The sequence below is a fragment of the Gekko japonicus genome, unplaced genomic scaffold (genome assembly GCF_001447785.1).
Source record: "Gekko japonicus isolate JY-2015 unplaced genomic scaffold, Gekko_japonicus_V1.1 scaffold5952, whole genome shotgun sequence".
Classification (NCBI taxonomy): Eukaryota; Metazoa; Chordata; class Lepidosauria; order Squamata; family Gekkonidae; genus Gekko; species Gekko japonicus.
In genome coordinates this window covers 24,392-38,875 of record NW_015164391.1, presented here as the reverse complement: position 1 = coordinate 38,875, position 14,484 = coordinate 24,392, and the positions used below count along the sequence as shown (strand labels likewise).

The 14,484-nt window shown below is 45.3% G+C and overlaps 1 protein-coding gene across 1 annotated transcript; it reads left to right on the top strand.

Annotated features, from left to right (window-relative positions):
- The first annotated feature begins 11 nt into the window (after positions 1-11).
- On the top strand, positions 12-13,680 carry LOC107108465 (transmembrane anterior posterior transformation protein 1-like). Its single transcript, XM_015408902.1, has 6 exons — positions 12-77; positions 2,628-2,687; positions 3,997-4,065; positions 4,710-4,786; positions 7,960-8,120; positions 11,864-13,680. Exons 1-6 carry the CDS (start codon positions 12-14, stop codon positions 12,079-12,081), a joined length of 651 nt encoding a protein of 216 aa, XP_015264388.1. The 3' UTR covers positions 12,082-13,680.
- The last annotated feature ends 804 nt before the right edge of the window (positions 13,681-14,484 follow it).

Genomic DNA, 14,484 nt, shown 5'->3' with positions numbered 1-14,484 from the left:
GGGATCCCGAAATGCACATCCCTAGTTCACAGCAGCAAGGCTACCAAAAGCGCAAGGGCACACACGGGCCTGGGTCTGTGAGCCACACAGTTACTCAGTGAGAGGCAGCCCCTTCTGACTGGAACCCTTCAGGTTCGGAGGCAGTTTGGTGCACTTTCTCCAAACGTGGAGATCTAGAACATCTGACAAATTGGCGTTCGCCATAGTCAGTTCAGGTTACAGATTACAGTTTGAAAGTGTTCCATATTTATTACTTTACTTCATTTATACCTTGTCTTTCTCAACAGTGGGGACTAAAGCAAGTTTGCGTCATTCTCCTTTCCTCCATTTTATCCTCACAACAACCCTGTGATGCATATTAGGCTGAGATTGTGTGACTGGCCCCAAAGTTGCCCAGTGGGATTCCATGGCTGAGTGGTGATTCGAACACCGCACCACACTGGCTTTTGTGGGTTGGCTGCTGCTGAACTGTAGCAGTCCACTGGGCCTAAATGCTTCGTGCCAGTCAGGTGGTATCAAGTTGACCGGTGCTTGCTGACAGGCCTGGCCCTGCTGAGTCGTCTCTGGACAGGGCCCTGTCCTCCACCCCCTGCCCTTGACTGGCAGAAACCAAGGACTGAAGGCTTGGCAGTACTGTTGTGGTTGCCAGCAATGGGCCACTGAGGGCATCAGGGCATCGGCTACGGGGACTCCTTTCTTATCATTTGTGGGGGAGTTCAGTCTTCCTTTTAAAAGATTTCAACTTTTTCTGCAGACCCGAGACGGTCTTCAGGTTTGTGAGAAGATCTGTCTTGCCTGCTCATGGCTCCAGTCTCACGATTTTAAATATCCATAATTTGGCCACATTGAGAATTAGCTATGTGGATGATGATGTTAGAAATAGCCTTTCATCCCAGTCATTTGGGGAGGAGGGGGTGTATGTAGGAAGCAAATTTAGGAAGTGATGCTGAGTTTGATATTATCTTGAAGTAACAACACAGTATCATATAATAAGTATAATAAATACATGTAATAAATTTCCTTATGTCTGAGGCATTTAAACATGCCTTGCTTTTGCATAGGGTGTACAAAAATTACAAACTAATAAGTGAAAGTACAGTGAGGCCCAGCCTGCTCAATTTGATATGGGGAAAGTCCCGTGAGGTTTCTTGTTAACATTCTGCACGAGTGTGATAGCTGGGGGGGGGGGGGATTGTGGTGCTTAATTCCTTCCCCTCCTGGGTGGGAGTGTTAAAAAACCAGCATTGCTAAGTCGATGAAAGTTGCCGATGCTGAACCCAGAATGCGGTTTACGAGCCTTAAAGCATACATCCTTCTAAAGTTTTTTGGAATTGTGCTTATGTAGCTTTCCTGCTTACAACCCGGATGCTGGGTTTTAGTTTTCTTTGAAATAATTAGCATAAATCAAAAGATCTCTGTCTTTTGCTTCTTGCTTCTCACTGCATTTCCTTGGAAGTGAGTTTTAACTATTTTCAGTAAGCCAAGGCCCTTGATATTGAAACACAAAGGCTTCACAGCTTAGCCAATGCATCTTGTTCTCCCCTGAACTTTGAGATGCCCCTTACGGTAGGCCGAATGACCCCATATCTATCTGGTATACAAGCATCGCAACAGCACAGAGCCTTCTCTCTAGCAAGATTCAATGTAATACTATCAGCAATCTTGCATGGGAGATAAAATATGGTATATGCGGATAGACTTTGCCATTGCAATTCTGGATGTATTGAAACTCTTTCACATATTTGTTTGCATTGTCAATTTTATGTGGTTTTTCGTGCTAGATATTTAAATCCTATCTTAGCCAATATGACAAACCTTCCTGATGCTTTAAAAGTGCACCGTATTTTAAATGACTCTGTTCCAGAAATACCAATGAACGTAGCCATGTTTTTGCAATCAATGATAAAGCTACGTCAGGAAAACTTCTAATGAGTAATTGTTTTATTCTACCTTATGTTTTATATGTCTGGCTATACATGGTTTTAAATGTATATTCTTATAGTAATCCTTTTAAAGGTATTTTATGCCAATAAAGGTCAACTGAACTGAATAAGCCAAGGTCTTTCCAGTTTACAACTGGTTTGCTTTGAAACACAACCTGAGCATGTTTCTAGCATCTCAACAGGAGTCTGACATATCTACGTAGCCCATCTATGTTGGTTCAGCTTTTGGTGCTTACAGTTGGAGCCATTTGTTTAGGCTGCCATCTTTGAAACTCCATATTTTTAGCAATAGCTCTCTTTTCTGGAGCACACAGTTTGAGGTTTGCACTCCTGGAGTTCTTGCATAGGCGAAAGTGCCTTTACTCATGTCGATGACTGAAACTGCCCCCTCCGTTTTATGTGAGCGGAGCTGAATCCCACTCTCACCCCTGTTCCTGCTTACATCAGAATACCTCTAAGGCCCTGGATCGGGACTCCCCAGCTTTAATTTTCCCCTGTACCATATTGTAGCAATCTGATTTGTGTGCGTGCTTTTTAAGAGACGGTGGAAGACCATCAGTAAAATGCATTAAGCATACAAATCTAAAATTAACTTTCAAAGTGAAAAGTTTGTAACAATAATAATCTTGGTTTTGGTACAAGTTCCAACGATTAAATGACCTGTATGCCATGCTGTTCCCCCAGGTCTACAGTGAATACAGAGCTAGCCTTGCATTTGATCTCGTTAGCAGCCGTCAGAAAAATGTAAGTGCGGAGGTGGCAGGTTCTGTTTCTTGTATTACTCCTATTACTTGTATTACTTTTGTTTCTCAAAATTATTTACTTATTTAGAAAATGTTTATGCTGCTTCTCCAAGGAACTTGACCTAGGCAGCTTGCACAAAATAATAATAATAAAAACATTTCACATGAGTAATTATTTTGAAAATTGTTGTAAAAAACGAGAAGTCCTAGAGCTTAAGAGATAATGTCATCTCCATTGTGGACTCTCTAGATGGCCATAGAAAAGTCACACACTTTCAGCTTCTCAACCTTTTCACCTACAGTTTCTTAAGTGTAACTGACTTACTTAAAGTGCTGTATAAATGCTCTGTATTGCTGTTAAATGCCCAGGCCAGGGGTCCCTAATCTTTTTGAGCCTGTGGGCAGCTTTGGAATTTTGACACAGAGTGTTGGGTGCTGCCTCAAAATGGCTGCCGTAGGAGGCGGAGCCAACCACAAGATGGCTGCCACAGCATTCCTCAAATTCACAGTGAAGCTCCTTGTGCTGGGATGGTAGCTGCTGCCAAAGCAGTGTTTTTGAAAATCTCCATAGCCAATCAAATCTTCAGTAGCTAATTACAAGCCATGCTGGGCAAAAGCCCTCCCTGGCCTCACCCACTTCCAAAGAACGCTTTGGTTGGGCGCCGAGGAAAATGCCAGCAGGGGTCATGGTGCCCACATGCACTACGTTGGGGATCCCCGGCCCAGGCTTTCTTTCCGTAGCCTACCTGGTTTTTGAAGAGTTGGCCTGCTGACTAATTATGGACTCTCACGGGGCAAAGCCTGTCTTTTTTTGTCTTTCTGCATAGGGCAGGTAAATAAATGCTTTGTTCTTCATAGATGATCACCCTAAGCTTGTTTATTTGTGTGCTATGGTTTAAAGAAGAGCAATAAGGAGAGCTGAGATGTTTAACGCTTCAGGGCAGGAAGAGGGTATCATAGACAAGTATTGTATGACTGTCACGTTACATTTTTTCCTGTAATCTGTATGACATTTTCACTCTCCCATTAGATTATCTAATGGAATGGTGTGAAGTGTCTTTGCAGTTTGCTCATACAATGTCAGACAGCTTGACCTTCCTTTGTAGCTCAGTGAATTTAAATTGCATTAATATTAATTGGATTCTCATACAAACATATGGTTTTTTGCCGGGTTTGCCAGTTAGAAATACAGTTTTGCTTCCCCTTAAACAGATGCCTCCGAAGTGGCTGATACAATTCAGAATATGTAACCAGTCCTAATGAAACTCATTCTACTCCTTTATTTTTAAAACCCAGTTCTTTCCCCCCAGGCGTACACAGATTACAGTGATTCTGTTTCCAGGAGAATGGGCTTTATTCCTCTCCCGTTGGCTGTTTTAGTAAGTCGTGTATTTCTTGCCATATGGCAAAGCCCTTCCGTAATGAGTAAAAATTTACCAAGGGATGAAATGTTAAATATTTTTCTGAGAGTTTCAGTTGGGAAGAGCCTCTGAAGGCGATATGAATGAAGTTCCAAGAGGCCAGCCACTCAAACTGACCATTTTAGTGGGGTGCACAGTTGGGGTAAAACGGCACATGCTGTTGAGGCAGCTTTTAAAATTTTAAAATGCCTTAGTATCTTAATACTCTTAGAGCATCTGAATGTGGGTTTCCTTTTAAGTTCGGATAAAGAGGCTGCCTTCCTTACTCCGGAGGAAGGGTTGAGGAAATGGGGTTATTTCATAAACGCTGCACTGAAACAACAGCAAACTGAAGTTGATAAATATCAGTGCCTCTTTAGAACACAGATGCCATGGCCCTAATGCAAAGAGAAATACCGGGAGACAGTCGCTTTGGCTTTAATTTGTATCTCTCAGAAGGCATCTCAAGGGAGTTTTAAAAATAATTAGGGCTGTGCTGATTATTGCAGGTTATTTTCAGTGCAAATATTGTAATTCCTGTTGCACAAAAAGTTTTCTTTCTCTTCAGAAGTTCTCTTATTTATTGATCTCTGTTAAAACATCCCCCCCCCTTTTGTCTCTAGCTCATCAGGGTGGTTACCAGTTCCGTGAAAGTCCAAGGCGTCTTGGCTTGTGCTTGTGTGGTCCTCTTCTACTGTGGGTAAGTGCAACTATCAAACCATGCGTGAAATTCCATTAAGATAGATTCAGGGGGGTCGCCATGTTGGTCTGAAGCCGGGGTGGCCAAACTGAGGCTCGGGAGCCACACGCGGCTCTTTCACACACATTGTGTCACTCCCAGCAGGGCGGTTGGGGAAGCGAAGGGGAGGCACGCCTCCCCAATCGGTCTTCCCTTCCCCAGCCAGTGTTCCTCTCCCTGGGTAGGCTTGAGGCAGGGGGGAGCAGAGAAAGAAAGCAGCTTTTACTTTAAATGTGTTCTCAAAGGGCCCCCCCCCGGCAGGCATTTTTCTTTTAAAACCCCTTCCCACAGCCAGTCGGAACCGGGGGGGGGGGCTTGGAGGACACATTTAAAGTTGTTTTCTTTCCATCTCTCCCCCCGCCACCACCCCCCGCTTTCTTTCCACTTTCTGTCTTTCTTCCCTCCCTCCCCCTCTAAAATTAAATGTGTTCTCCAAGCCCTGCCACACCGGCAGACTGGCTTGGCACAGAGAAGGCATCTGTCTCTTTGATTTAATATGCAAATTTGCATATTTTCCAATTAGGACATGTGCGTTTATGCCTTGTGGCTCTCAAACATCTGACGTTTGTTCTATGTGGCTCTTACATTAATCAAGTTTGCCCCCCCCCCTGCTGAAGCAACAGAGTTTGAGTCAAGTGGCACCTTTAAGACCAACGAAGTTTAATTCTGGGTATGAGCTTATATTGACTCAAAGTTTGTTCCATGTGTGGAATGTTCTCTCTTCGTTTAGAAAGCTGAAAAATCAACACACAAAAGTACCACCTTTTAAAATTTCATAGCTGTTTAATTCACTCAGAGACTTGTCACATTCGCATTCTCTTCCCTTTGGCCCTCAGAGGTCTTGGGAAATGGGTTGTTTGCCATACGTGGCGGACACAATGGTGGGCAGCTTTAAGGGTGCCACCATGGTACAAACCACCGTTTGCTTCTTTGTTTCAGAGGTCAGCCCTGTTTGGTCTCCAGTAGAAGCACTGGAGCTGGCTCCATTGGCACTTCAGAGACCAACCAGATTTCCCTCAGAGCTCTGACTCTCGGAAGTTCATACCCTGAAAGTCTCGTTGGTCTCTGAGGCGCTCCTGGACTTGAATCCGGCTCCTTCACATCTTATGTAGGCTGAGCAGTGGCTTCAACATCCTGCCATCTTCTTGAAGAAAAAGAATAGGCTGTCAAGTCGCACCTGAGGCACAGTGACCCTGGCTGTGGGTTTTTTTGCAGCAAGAGAGGGCCAGAGGTGGTTTGCCGTTGCCTACCTTGGCACAGGAACCCCCGTCTTCCTTGGTGGTCTTCCAGCCAAGTACTGGCCGTGGCCAACGCCACCTGGCTCCCCGGTTCTGAAGAGCTCGTGCTAAGCCAGGCCATTCAGGCAGCTTGCTGTCATCTGGAGTGGCCAAACCGCCCAGGCAACAAAAAACAACTCTCAACAGCATTAAATCGTGAAGCCGCATTTAGTTCTGCAGTCTGGCTCCAGAGCCCTGCGTGATCAGGCACTCCACCAGCCAAATGATTTCGGTCCCAGACCTGTTGAAACGCAGTGCCACTTCCATATAAATCTTTTTCAACTCTTTCTTTTTTCCTCCTCAGATCTTTTCCCCCTTAATACAAAAGGTTCACTCCGGCACGAGGATATAATGTCTCTCCCCTACTTACAACCAGTGTTCCCTCTAAGCTGAGTTAGTGTGAGCTAGCTCACAGCTTTTTAGCCTCCAGCTCACACATTTTTTTGTCTCTGCTCAGGAAGGATGGCTCCAGAGCAAACTAACTTAAGCAGCAGCCAAATCGCACGCTCACAACTTTAATGCCAGTAGCTCACAAAGTAGGATTTCTTGCCCACAAGACTCCACAATTTAGAGGGAGCATTGCTTACAACTAAAGCATATTGCCAGGATCCTGCTGTGCCTGTGTGTGGTTAAGTTCCACTGAGGGCAATGGGACCCAATGTTGACTACAGCTTGCTTGTTTCAGTGGGACCAAGAGACTATGGGGCACTGCCCTTCAAGTCGACCGGTCACGGGCCCACTCTCTTCCAGCGATGGGGAACTGCAACAAGAATTTCATTCTTACCTTTATCGTTAGAATCCCCCAAACATCACAGAGCTTTCACTCTGGCCCGTTCCAGTGTCCTCCCATCCACCCTTCTCGAAGGGAGACAGGCACATATTGAATATGTACAACGTCTCTGCCCACATCGGTCTGGAATGGTAGAAACAACTGATCATGTCCGCTCTTGCATTCCCGGTTTTACCAGGACACTCGGAATATGTACATTACCCCGCCTCTGTCCAGATATCCAGATTTGTTATACTTCTCTTCTTCTTGCCGATTGTTTTAACAAAACTACTCTTAAGGTAGCCAGATTCTGTGCTCTGGCATGTTCAGCAAGGCAGAAGACGGTCCAGTATTCTAATAATATTAATTGCATCCACTGTGTATTACGTATTGTTGATATTGTCAAGTGCTGATCTTGGGTTGTGATGATGATAAAACTGAACTGAACTGGAACGGAACAGACACTTGGGAGTGAATCCCTTAGTATTCTGTGGCTTACTTCTGCCTGTTGAACCATTAATTGTGTCTGACTTCAGCTATACTGGCTCCACAAAATTATTTGAAGGGCCAAATTAGATGTGAAACAGGAGATCTGGGTTCATTTGGGGGCTTTCCCCCCCCCAGTGCTGGTTAGCCCCTCATGGCTGCTGTAAAGATTGGGGAAAGGAGTGATTTAGATGGGGGCAAGTAGCATGCATAGGAAGAGTCTAAATCCCCCCCCCCGTGGAATTCCTTCCCTGATCTTCGAAGCAGAAGTGTAACAGTAATTGGTTGAAGAAGTAAAGTAGCGGATAGTGTTCACAGATCTCACATCTGGTTTAATAGCTTATTAAATTGTTGCAGCTGTGTGCCTATAAAAGTATTATGCACATGCATTGATCCAGTCACCTCTTTCCCAGGTTTTTAATTGGCCTGGCCAGTGGCCATTGCAGTAGTAGACCCCTTAGTAGTTTGGCCTTGGTCCTTTTGTTTGGTGGTTGTTCTGGAGGAAAGCCGTGGGCTCCTAAGGGATCTGACTTGGAGTAATCAAACTAATCTACTTCTTGGTCAGGAAATCAAATCCTCTTACAGGTATTCCTTATTTTCAGGTTAATCTCGCTCAAAGTCCTGAACAGCATTGTGCTGCTGGGAAAGTCGTGCCAGTACGTCAAAGAAGCAAACATGGAGGAGAAGTTGTTCAACCCCACTCCCGCCAGCGCCCCCGGCAAGCCTCTTGGCAAACAGCACAGCAAACACAAGTCCCCCCAAGGTCAGCGGAACCCTCTTGCTTATGCTCGGCTACTTTCTCTGCGGTGCTTTTTTTGGAAGCGTTCTCTAGTCGTTGTGCTCCGACCCAGCGAGGAGAGCGTGTCAGTATCGTGTTCATAAATCTCTGTATTGGTGACACCTAATCTCACTGCATGGTATAATTCGGTGGTTTTACGTCTGTGCGTTTAAATTATCAACGCAGTGTGAGTGAGGAGCCTGCCAGCGGTGGCTCCGGAGCCAAACGTAGCTGAGGACGGAACCAAACAGGGTGCCTCTTCCGCAGCCAGATTTCTTTGCGGGGGTAGCATGACTGGTTTCCGGGAATATGCTATTAATAATCTCGCTGCTATAAGTAGAGTTCCTACTAAGTGCATGGATAGTTAGTTTTTTTTACAGTAACCTAAAGGAGCAACCTGATGCGTTTTTCCATTCTGCTGTTTTTGTCTGTTAACTGCATGCCCAAATTTCTTAAGCATTGAGCTTTTCCACCCAATGTGAAAGGAGGAACCAATTTTGGGGTCTTATGGCATTTCCAGCAGGTTTTTAAAGCTGCTGATGTCATTTTGGGTACGTCTTTCTCAAGCAGGGGTCATCAGCCCTTTTTGAGCCCGTGGTTAACTTTGGAGTTCTTACACATCAGGCAGCGCCAAACACAAAACGGCAGGGAATGGAGGTTAGGCATAATTCCCATAGTAAATCCTCAGCATTTGAGTTAGAGGCTCTGTTTTGGTGTAGTGGTTAAGTGCGCGGACTCTAATCTTGGAGAACCGGGTTTGATTCCCCACTCCTCCACTTGCACCTGGCTGGATGACCTTGGGCAAGCCGTAGTTCTGATAACAGCTGTCCTTGAAAAAGAGCAGTTTCTGTCAGAGCTCTCTCAGCCCCACCTGCCTCACAGGGTGTCTGTTGTGGGGAGGGGAGGGGAAAGGAGTCTGTAAGCCGCTCTGAGACTCCCTTGGGTAGTGAAGGGCGGGGTATAAATCCAACCTCCTCCTCCTCCTCCTCTTCTTTTTCTTTTTAACAGGATGCCTTTTAAGAATTAACATGTTGTTTTAAAATGTTTTCTTGCATACTCATGGCTTGCTTGCAGCAGTAGAAAAGAGCAAGAGTCCAGGAGCACCTGAAAGACTAACCCGGTTTGTGGCAGGGGTGGAGCTTTCGTGTGAGTCACTGCTGCTGACTGGTACCTGAAGCAGTGAGCGGTGACTCACGAAAGCTTGCTTTGCAGTCACACAGTGAAGATCCTTCTGCTGTGGTGGGAGCTGCTGTCAAAGCAGCTTCTAAAAAGTCTGCATAGAGAATCAGACCTCCAGTGGCAGAAGCCCCCCCCGCCCCCCCACTCCTTAAAAACACCCGGGCACCAGGGATTGTGTCAGCAGATGCCACGGTGTCCACAGGTTCTGCACTGAGGACCCCTGTGGTGGTTTTGGGGTGCAGGGAGGCTCTGAGGCAGCTCCCTTATGGACTGAAGAATGCCCAGTCCTCCTCTTCTATAGTTTCTTTAAACCTCAGTTGCCCACGATCGAATAAAGGGGGGGGGTGTGTGTGTGCAAGCTTTGGGGCTGGTGGTGTGTAAGCCGTGTACCCCCTGAAGATCTCTTGCTTGGAAACCTTCAGTGCAATTATTTGAATGGATCCCTTTAGCCTAGAACACCCCTGGCCTACCTGGTTCCTACTTTAGCTGGACCCCTTCTCTCTTTAAGGGACAGGTTATCTCCTTCCCAGGACCCCTTTCCTCTCTGCTGTGGGAGGGGGAAAGCTGCTCCACTTGCCGTTCTGGAGAGCCATTTCCGGTGGGGAAGCCTCTGGCTCCTTTTCCCACATCCCCATCCGGCCAGCCTAGCAAGACTCCTCGTGTCCCCGGCCACCTGCTTCCGGTCTCTTTCTCCTTGCCGGGCTCCCCCCCAGCCCTCTCCATTCCCTTCTGCCCTTCCTCCTTCCTGGGCTCTTTCCTCTCTGTTTCCCCCTCTGTGCCAGGGCCCACGGTCCGTCATACAGTGTTCCCTCTAAGCTGAGTTAGTGTGAGCTGGCTCACAGTTTTTTTAGCCTCCGGCTCACACATCTCTGTCTTAGCTCAGGAAGGATGGCTCCAGAGCAAACTAATTTATGCAGTAGCCAAATCACCTGCTTACAACTTTAATGCCAGGAGCTCACATAGGAGAATTTTTACCCACAGGACTCCATAGCTTAGAGGGAGCATTGCCGGTACGCTTTGCAAAATGCATCTGAGGACCCCCACCCCACCCCCACACAGCAGTGGGCAGTCAAACATCTGCTCCCAGCAGCCAGCAACTTGTCAGGTGCAGTGTTCCCTCTAAGCTGAGTTAGTGTGAGGTAGCTCACAGTTTTTTTAGCCTCCGGCTCACACATTTTTGTCTTGGCTCAGGAAGGATGGCTCCAGAGCAAACTAATTTATGCACCAGCCAAATCGCTCGCTCACAACTTTAATGCCAGTAGCTCACAATGTAGAATTTTTGCTCACAAGACCCCACAGCTTAGAGGGAGCATTGGTCAGGGTGTGTCCCTGCAGCCACGGGACTTTTCCAGGGCAGCTTCCTCTCACTGTCTGTTCTCTCTGCTCCTCACCATCAATTACCATTTTACTACTTATCCTGATTGTTTTGTTTTTATTAACTGGACTTTTTCCCCCACCCTCGCCTGCGTTTCAGGGCTCAGGGCGGGTTACAAGAAAGGATAAAACAATCAATTAAAACATCAATCAGTATTATAACTATAACAAATTTGGTTAGAGTGAAGACTTTAAATTCTGGGGCTGGTGTTGCTTCCTCATCTAGTTTCTGAGAGGGAGCCAGGACCTGTGGCCAGCTGGTTTATCAGAAATGTTTCTAAAACTTTAAAATAATTTGCTATAAAAGCCTGCTTAAGCGTTCCAGTAAAGCTGATGCTGTACTCCTGAACTTTCAGTCATGGCTCAAGTGGTTAAGACGCTGAACTGCAGGCTGTGGAAGGTCAGTAGTTCAGCAGTTCGAGAGACGGGTGCCGCAAGACGGAGTGCGCTCCCGTCTCTAGTTCCAGCTCCTGCCAACCTAGCAGTTTGAAAGCAAGAAATTGCAAGTAGATAAATAGGTACCACTTCGGTGGGAAGGTAACAGCGTTCTGTGCGCCTTGGTGTTTAGTCATGCCGGCGGCCACATGACCACGGAAACGTCTTCGGACAGTGCTGGCTCTTTGGCTTTGAAACGGAGATGAGTACCGCAACCCTAGAGTCGGATTCGACTGGCTTTCAAGCAAGGGAACCTTTACCTTTATAGATAGGAACTCTCAGTCTGGGGCAAGGGATGCTCTGTATTCTTGGTGCTGGGGGTTGGGAGGGGAACAGTGGGAGGGCTTCTAGTGTCCTGGCCCCACTGCTGGACCTCCTGATGGCACCTAGTATTTTTGACCACTGTGTGACAGAGTGTTGGACTAGATGGGCCATTGGCCTGATCCAACATTGGCGTCTCTTATGTTCTTAATGCAAAGGTATCAAAATATGCTGACATGACAGCAGCCGTACTAAGTAAAACAACCATCAACAAAGAGTTTTAAGAGCCTGATAACCCAAATGACAGAGTTGTCGCACTCCTGCTTACTTTAAACATGCTTTAACTTAACTGCTTCTGCAATGCAGTGACTAAAACATATTTTTTCAAAAATCACCATGCCCAGAGCTGCCATAAATAACACTTCTGTCCTAATTTCTGTTTGTTTGTTTGTTTGTTTTAAATGCACGGATCCCTACAGATGAAAACTTGTCTGCGTCTGTGACCAGCCAGCCGGTGCACCCGAAGGAGAACGCCGCACCACGGCTTGTGACGAGCAGCTCTGATCAGTTCCTGACCACTCCTGACGGGGATGAAAAAGATATTGCCTCGGACAATTCAGAGTTAAAACACAGATCTGCAAAGAAAGATTTGCTGGAGATCGACAGGTTCACAATTTGTGGAAACAGAATTGACTGAACTTTTGTAAATAAGATGTGCTGAGGATACTGAGCTGTTGGAACAGCAAATGGAGGGACACTTGCCAAACAGGCACTTAAAATATTTATTTAAAGATTAAATTATTAACGACAACCCTATTATGATGAATAACTTGGCTTGAGGACCGGTCAGGTTTCAGCTCTTGGAGTTTTTGGAAAATGTGATGAGTTTGGAGAGCTCTTCAGCTTGGCAGAGGTACAACCTCGCTTCCTTGGAGGGGGGAAAATTAAATTCGTTTATGCTCTTTCTGAACTGTGCTTCCAGAATGTGTCACGTTTTGCCGAGATCCCTTCATCAGAAGGTTAACTTTGGAAATGCATTTGCGTCTTTAACAAGAAGCACCACTTTCTACTGGCTTTCACATGCAGCTCCAAATTCTTCGCCTGCCATGAGCCTTTTTCTTCTTCTTCCAAACTTCCATTAGAATAAAACAATCAAGATATTGCCACCAGAAGATAGTTTGCAATGTATTTCAGATAATCCAAATAAATTATCCTCAAATGAAAGATTTAATGCATAATATTTTCCTCTAAATATTAAGCCAGCTACTGGAAAAAAAATCAGAAAAAGTGAGTCGTAGAATATGCCCATTGACTAGGCAAGTAGAGCTTTTTTCTTTCTCTCCAATTTGCACTGTTATTTTAGAAGCGAAAAACTAAATGACTTTATGAAATGTGAACACATCTATGTTTGAGGGTGGGAGGGGCACAGTGTGGTGCAGGATTCCAGTTGGCACATAAGCGTTTTACTTGCAGCCATGAGCCCCTGTGTCAAAGAAACCGTGTCTGCATTTTGTGTATCAAGAATCAGCTTTACATGAGTGTTTTTCTCAGCTTGGATGACGGCACAGGGCTGAAAACAGGAGAAGCCTGGAGTGGAAGGGGAATAATAGGGGTGGGTGTTTAAAGTAGAATGAATGTAGCTTTATTATGAAGTGTTTGGGCTTTGAAGTATACAGCAGTTTGTACTTTGAGGTATCAAAATCACTGGAGGAATGGCAAAGAGGTGCTCTAGAAGAGCGGAAAAGGAATATTTGACATTTTAGCTGGGTGTGAGACAGGGTGCCCTGTTACTGGGCACTTTGACATACGTGCAACTGTGGCGTTTTACATGCTGAATGATTTGCAGATCTTAGTCAGTTTAGTAGCAATCACAGAGTGGCCAAGTAAAAAAGGAAAAATATGAAAGTGTTAAAATTCCAGATCCATGTTTATTCCTCAAAAGACACCGATTACTGTTACCGAGATGAATGTACAGAAATAATGTCCTGATGGAGCAGTCTCTGAAAATAAAAGTTAGGCCGGTACTCTCTGATCCGAGAGGTGTGTTTCTTCCCCCTCTTACCTGCATCTGCCTCCCTTCAGTCGGAGAAGCGTTAGGGGGAGCCGGGGGAACTTCGGATATAGGGCAGGGAGACGTTTATTTTGGATGTATTTTATTTTGATAAAATTTGACTCATTAAAATTTAATTCAAGTATTTGTGAATTTGATGTAGTCTAATTTTTGTTTAACTGTTGCTCAAAGGAAACGTGGAATGATCCCCCCCCCCGTTAAATGATATTCTGTACCAATTTTATAAGTGCATCTTGTGTGACACAATAAAAATTCAATTTTGTAACCTTTGTTTAAAAAGCAGAATTCCAAGGCTCTGCATCTTTTGATGGAATGAAAGTAAATACTGCCAAGATCCAAATACGTTTGTACTTAAGAAGAAAGCACTTCCACACAGCACAGGGGGAGGGGTGATATTTGCTTCTTGCAGCAGCCCGTCGGGGGGGGGGGCAGTTCTGGAGGAGACCCCAACCATCGGGGCCTTTGAGGAGCTGTGCAGGGGCCCTGCTGGAGTAAGGATCCAAGGCAATGGCTTTTATTCCAGAAAAAAAACATGTTTACAGTTGGAAGAGTTAACTTTTGTTAAACTTCATTAAAAACCAGCCACCTTTAGGAAAAATAATATATTTTTATTTCATAGTTATCACTGAATGACCATTCTTTGCTACTTGAAGGCAAAACCTTGTTTCTTGTGACTTTGCCCCCCCCCCCCCTGTTTTTTCCACTCGGGTCTATTGAAAACACCCCCCCCCCAAAAAAAAAATATATATATTCAGGATTTCTGAAAAAAACCAGATTCAAATACAGTAGTGGTACTGGGATCTGGGATTTTTTGGAAATCCCAAAATTTGGGGGGGCTGAAAATCACCTCAGAGAGAGCTGAGTAGTGTTTAAAATGATAAAATCAATTTCCGACTTAAATAATACAAACACCATTTCAAAGATTTATAAATTCACTATTTTTTTAAGCGCTTGTGTGTGTGTGTGTGGGATAAATGTGGGAGGCTGGACTTCAGTGCTGAAGGTTGTGCCCATAAATCTTGCTCTTCC

What these genes read in the sequence shown, in the direction of transcription:
- LOC107108465 (XM_015408902.1), top strand. Translation starts at nt 12, where the DNA reads ATGCACATCCCTAGTTCACAGCAGCAAGGCTACCAAAAGCGCAAGGGC. An exon ending in CTCTCCCGTTGGCTGTTTTA is followed by an intron (nt 4,066 to 4,709) that starts GTAAGTCGTGTA and finishes TTTTGTCTCTAG; the next exon opens with CTCATCAGGGTGGTTACCAG. An exon ending in CAAACACAAGTCCCCCCAAG is followed by an intron (nt 8,121 to 11,863) that starts GTCAGCGGAACC and finishes GGATCCCTACAG; the next exon opens with ATGAAAACTTGTCTGCGTCT.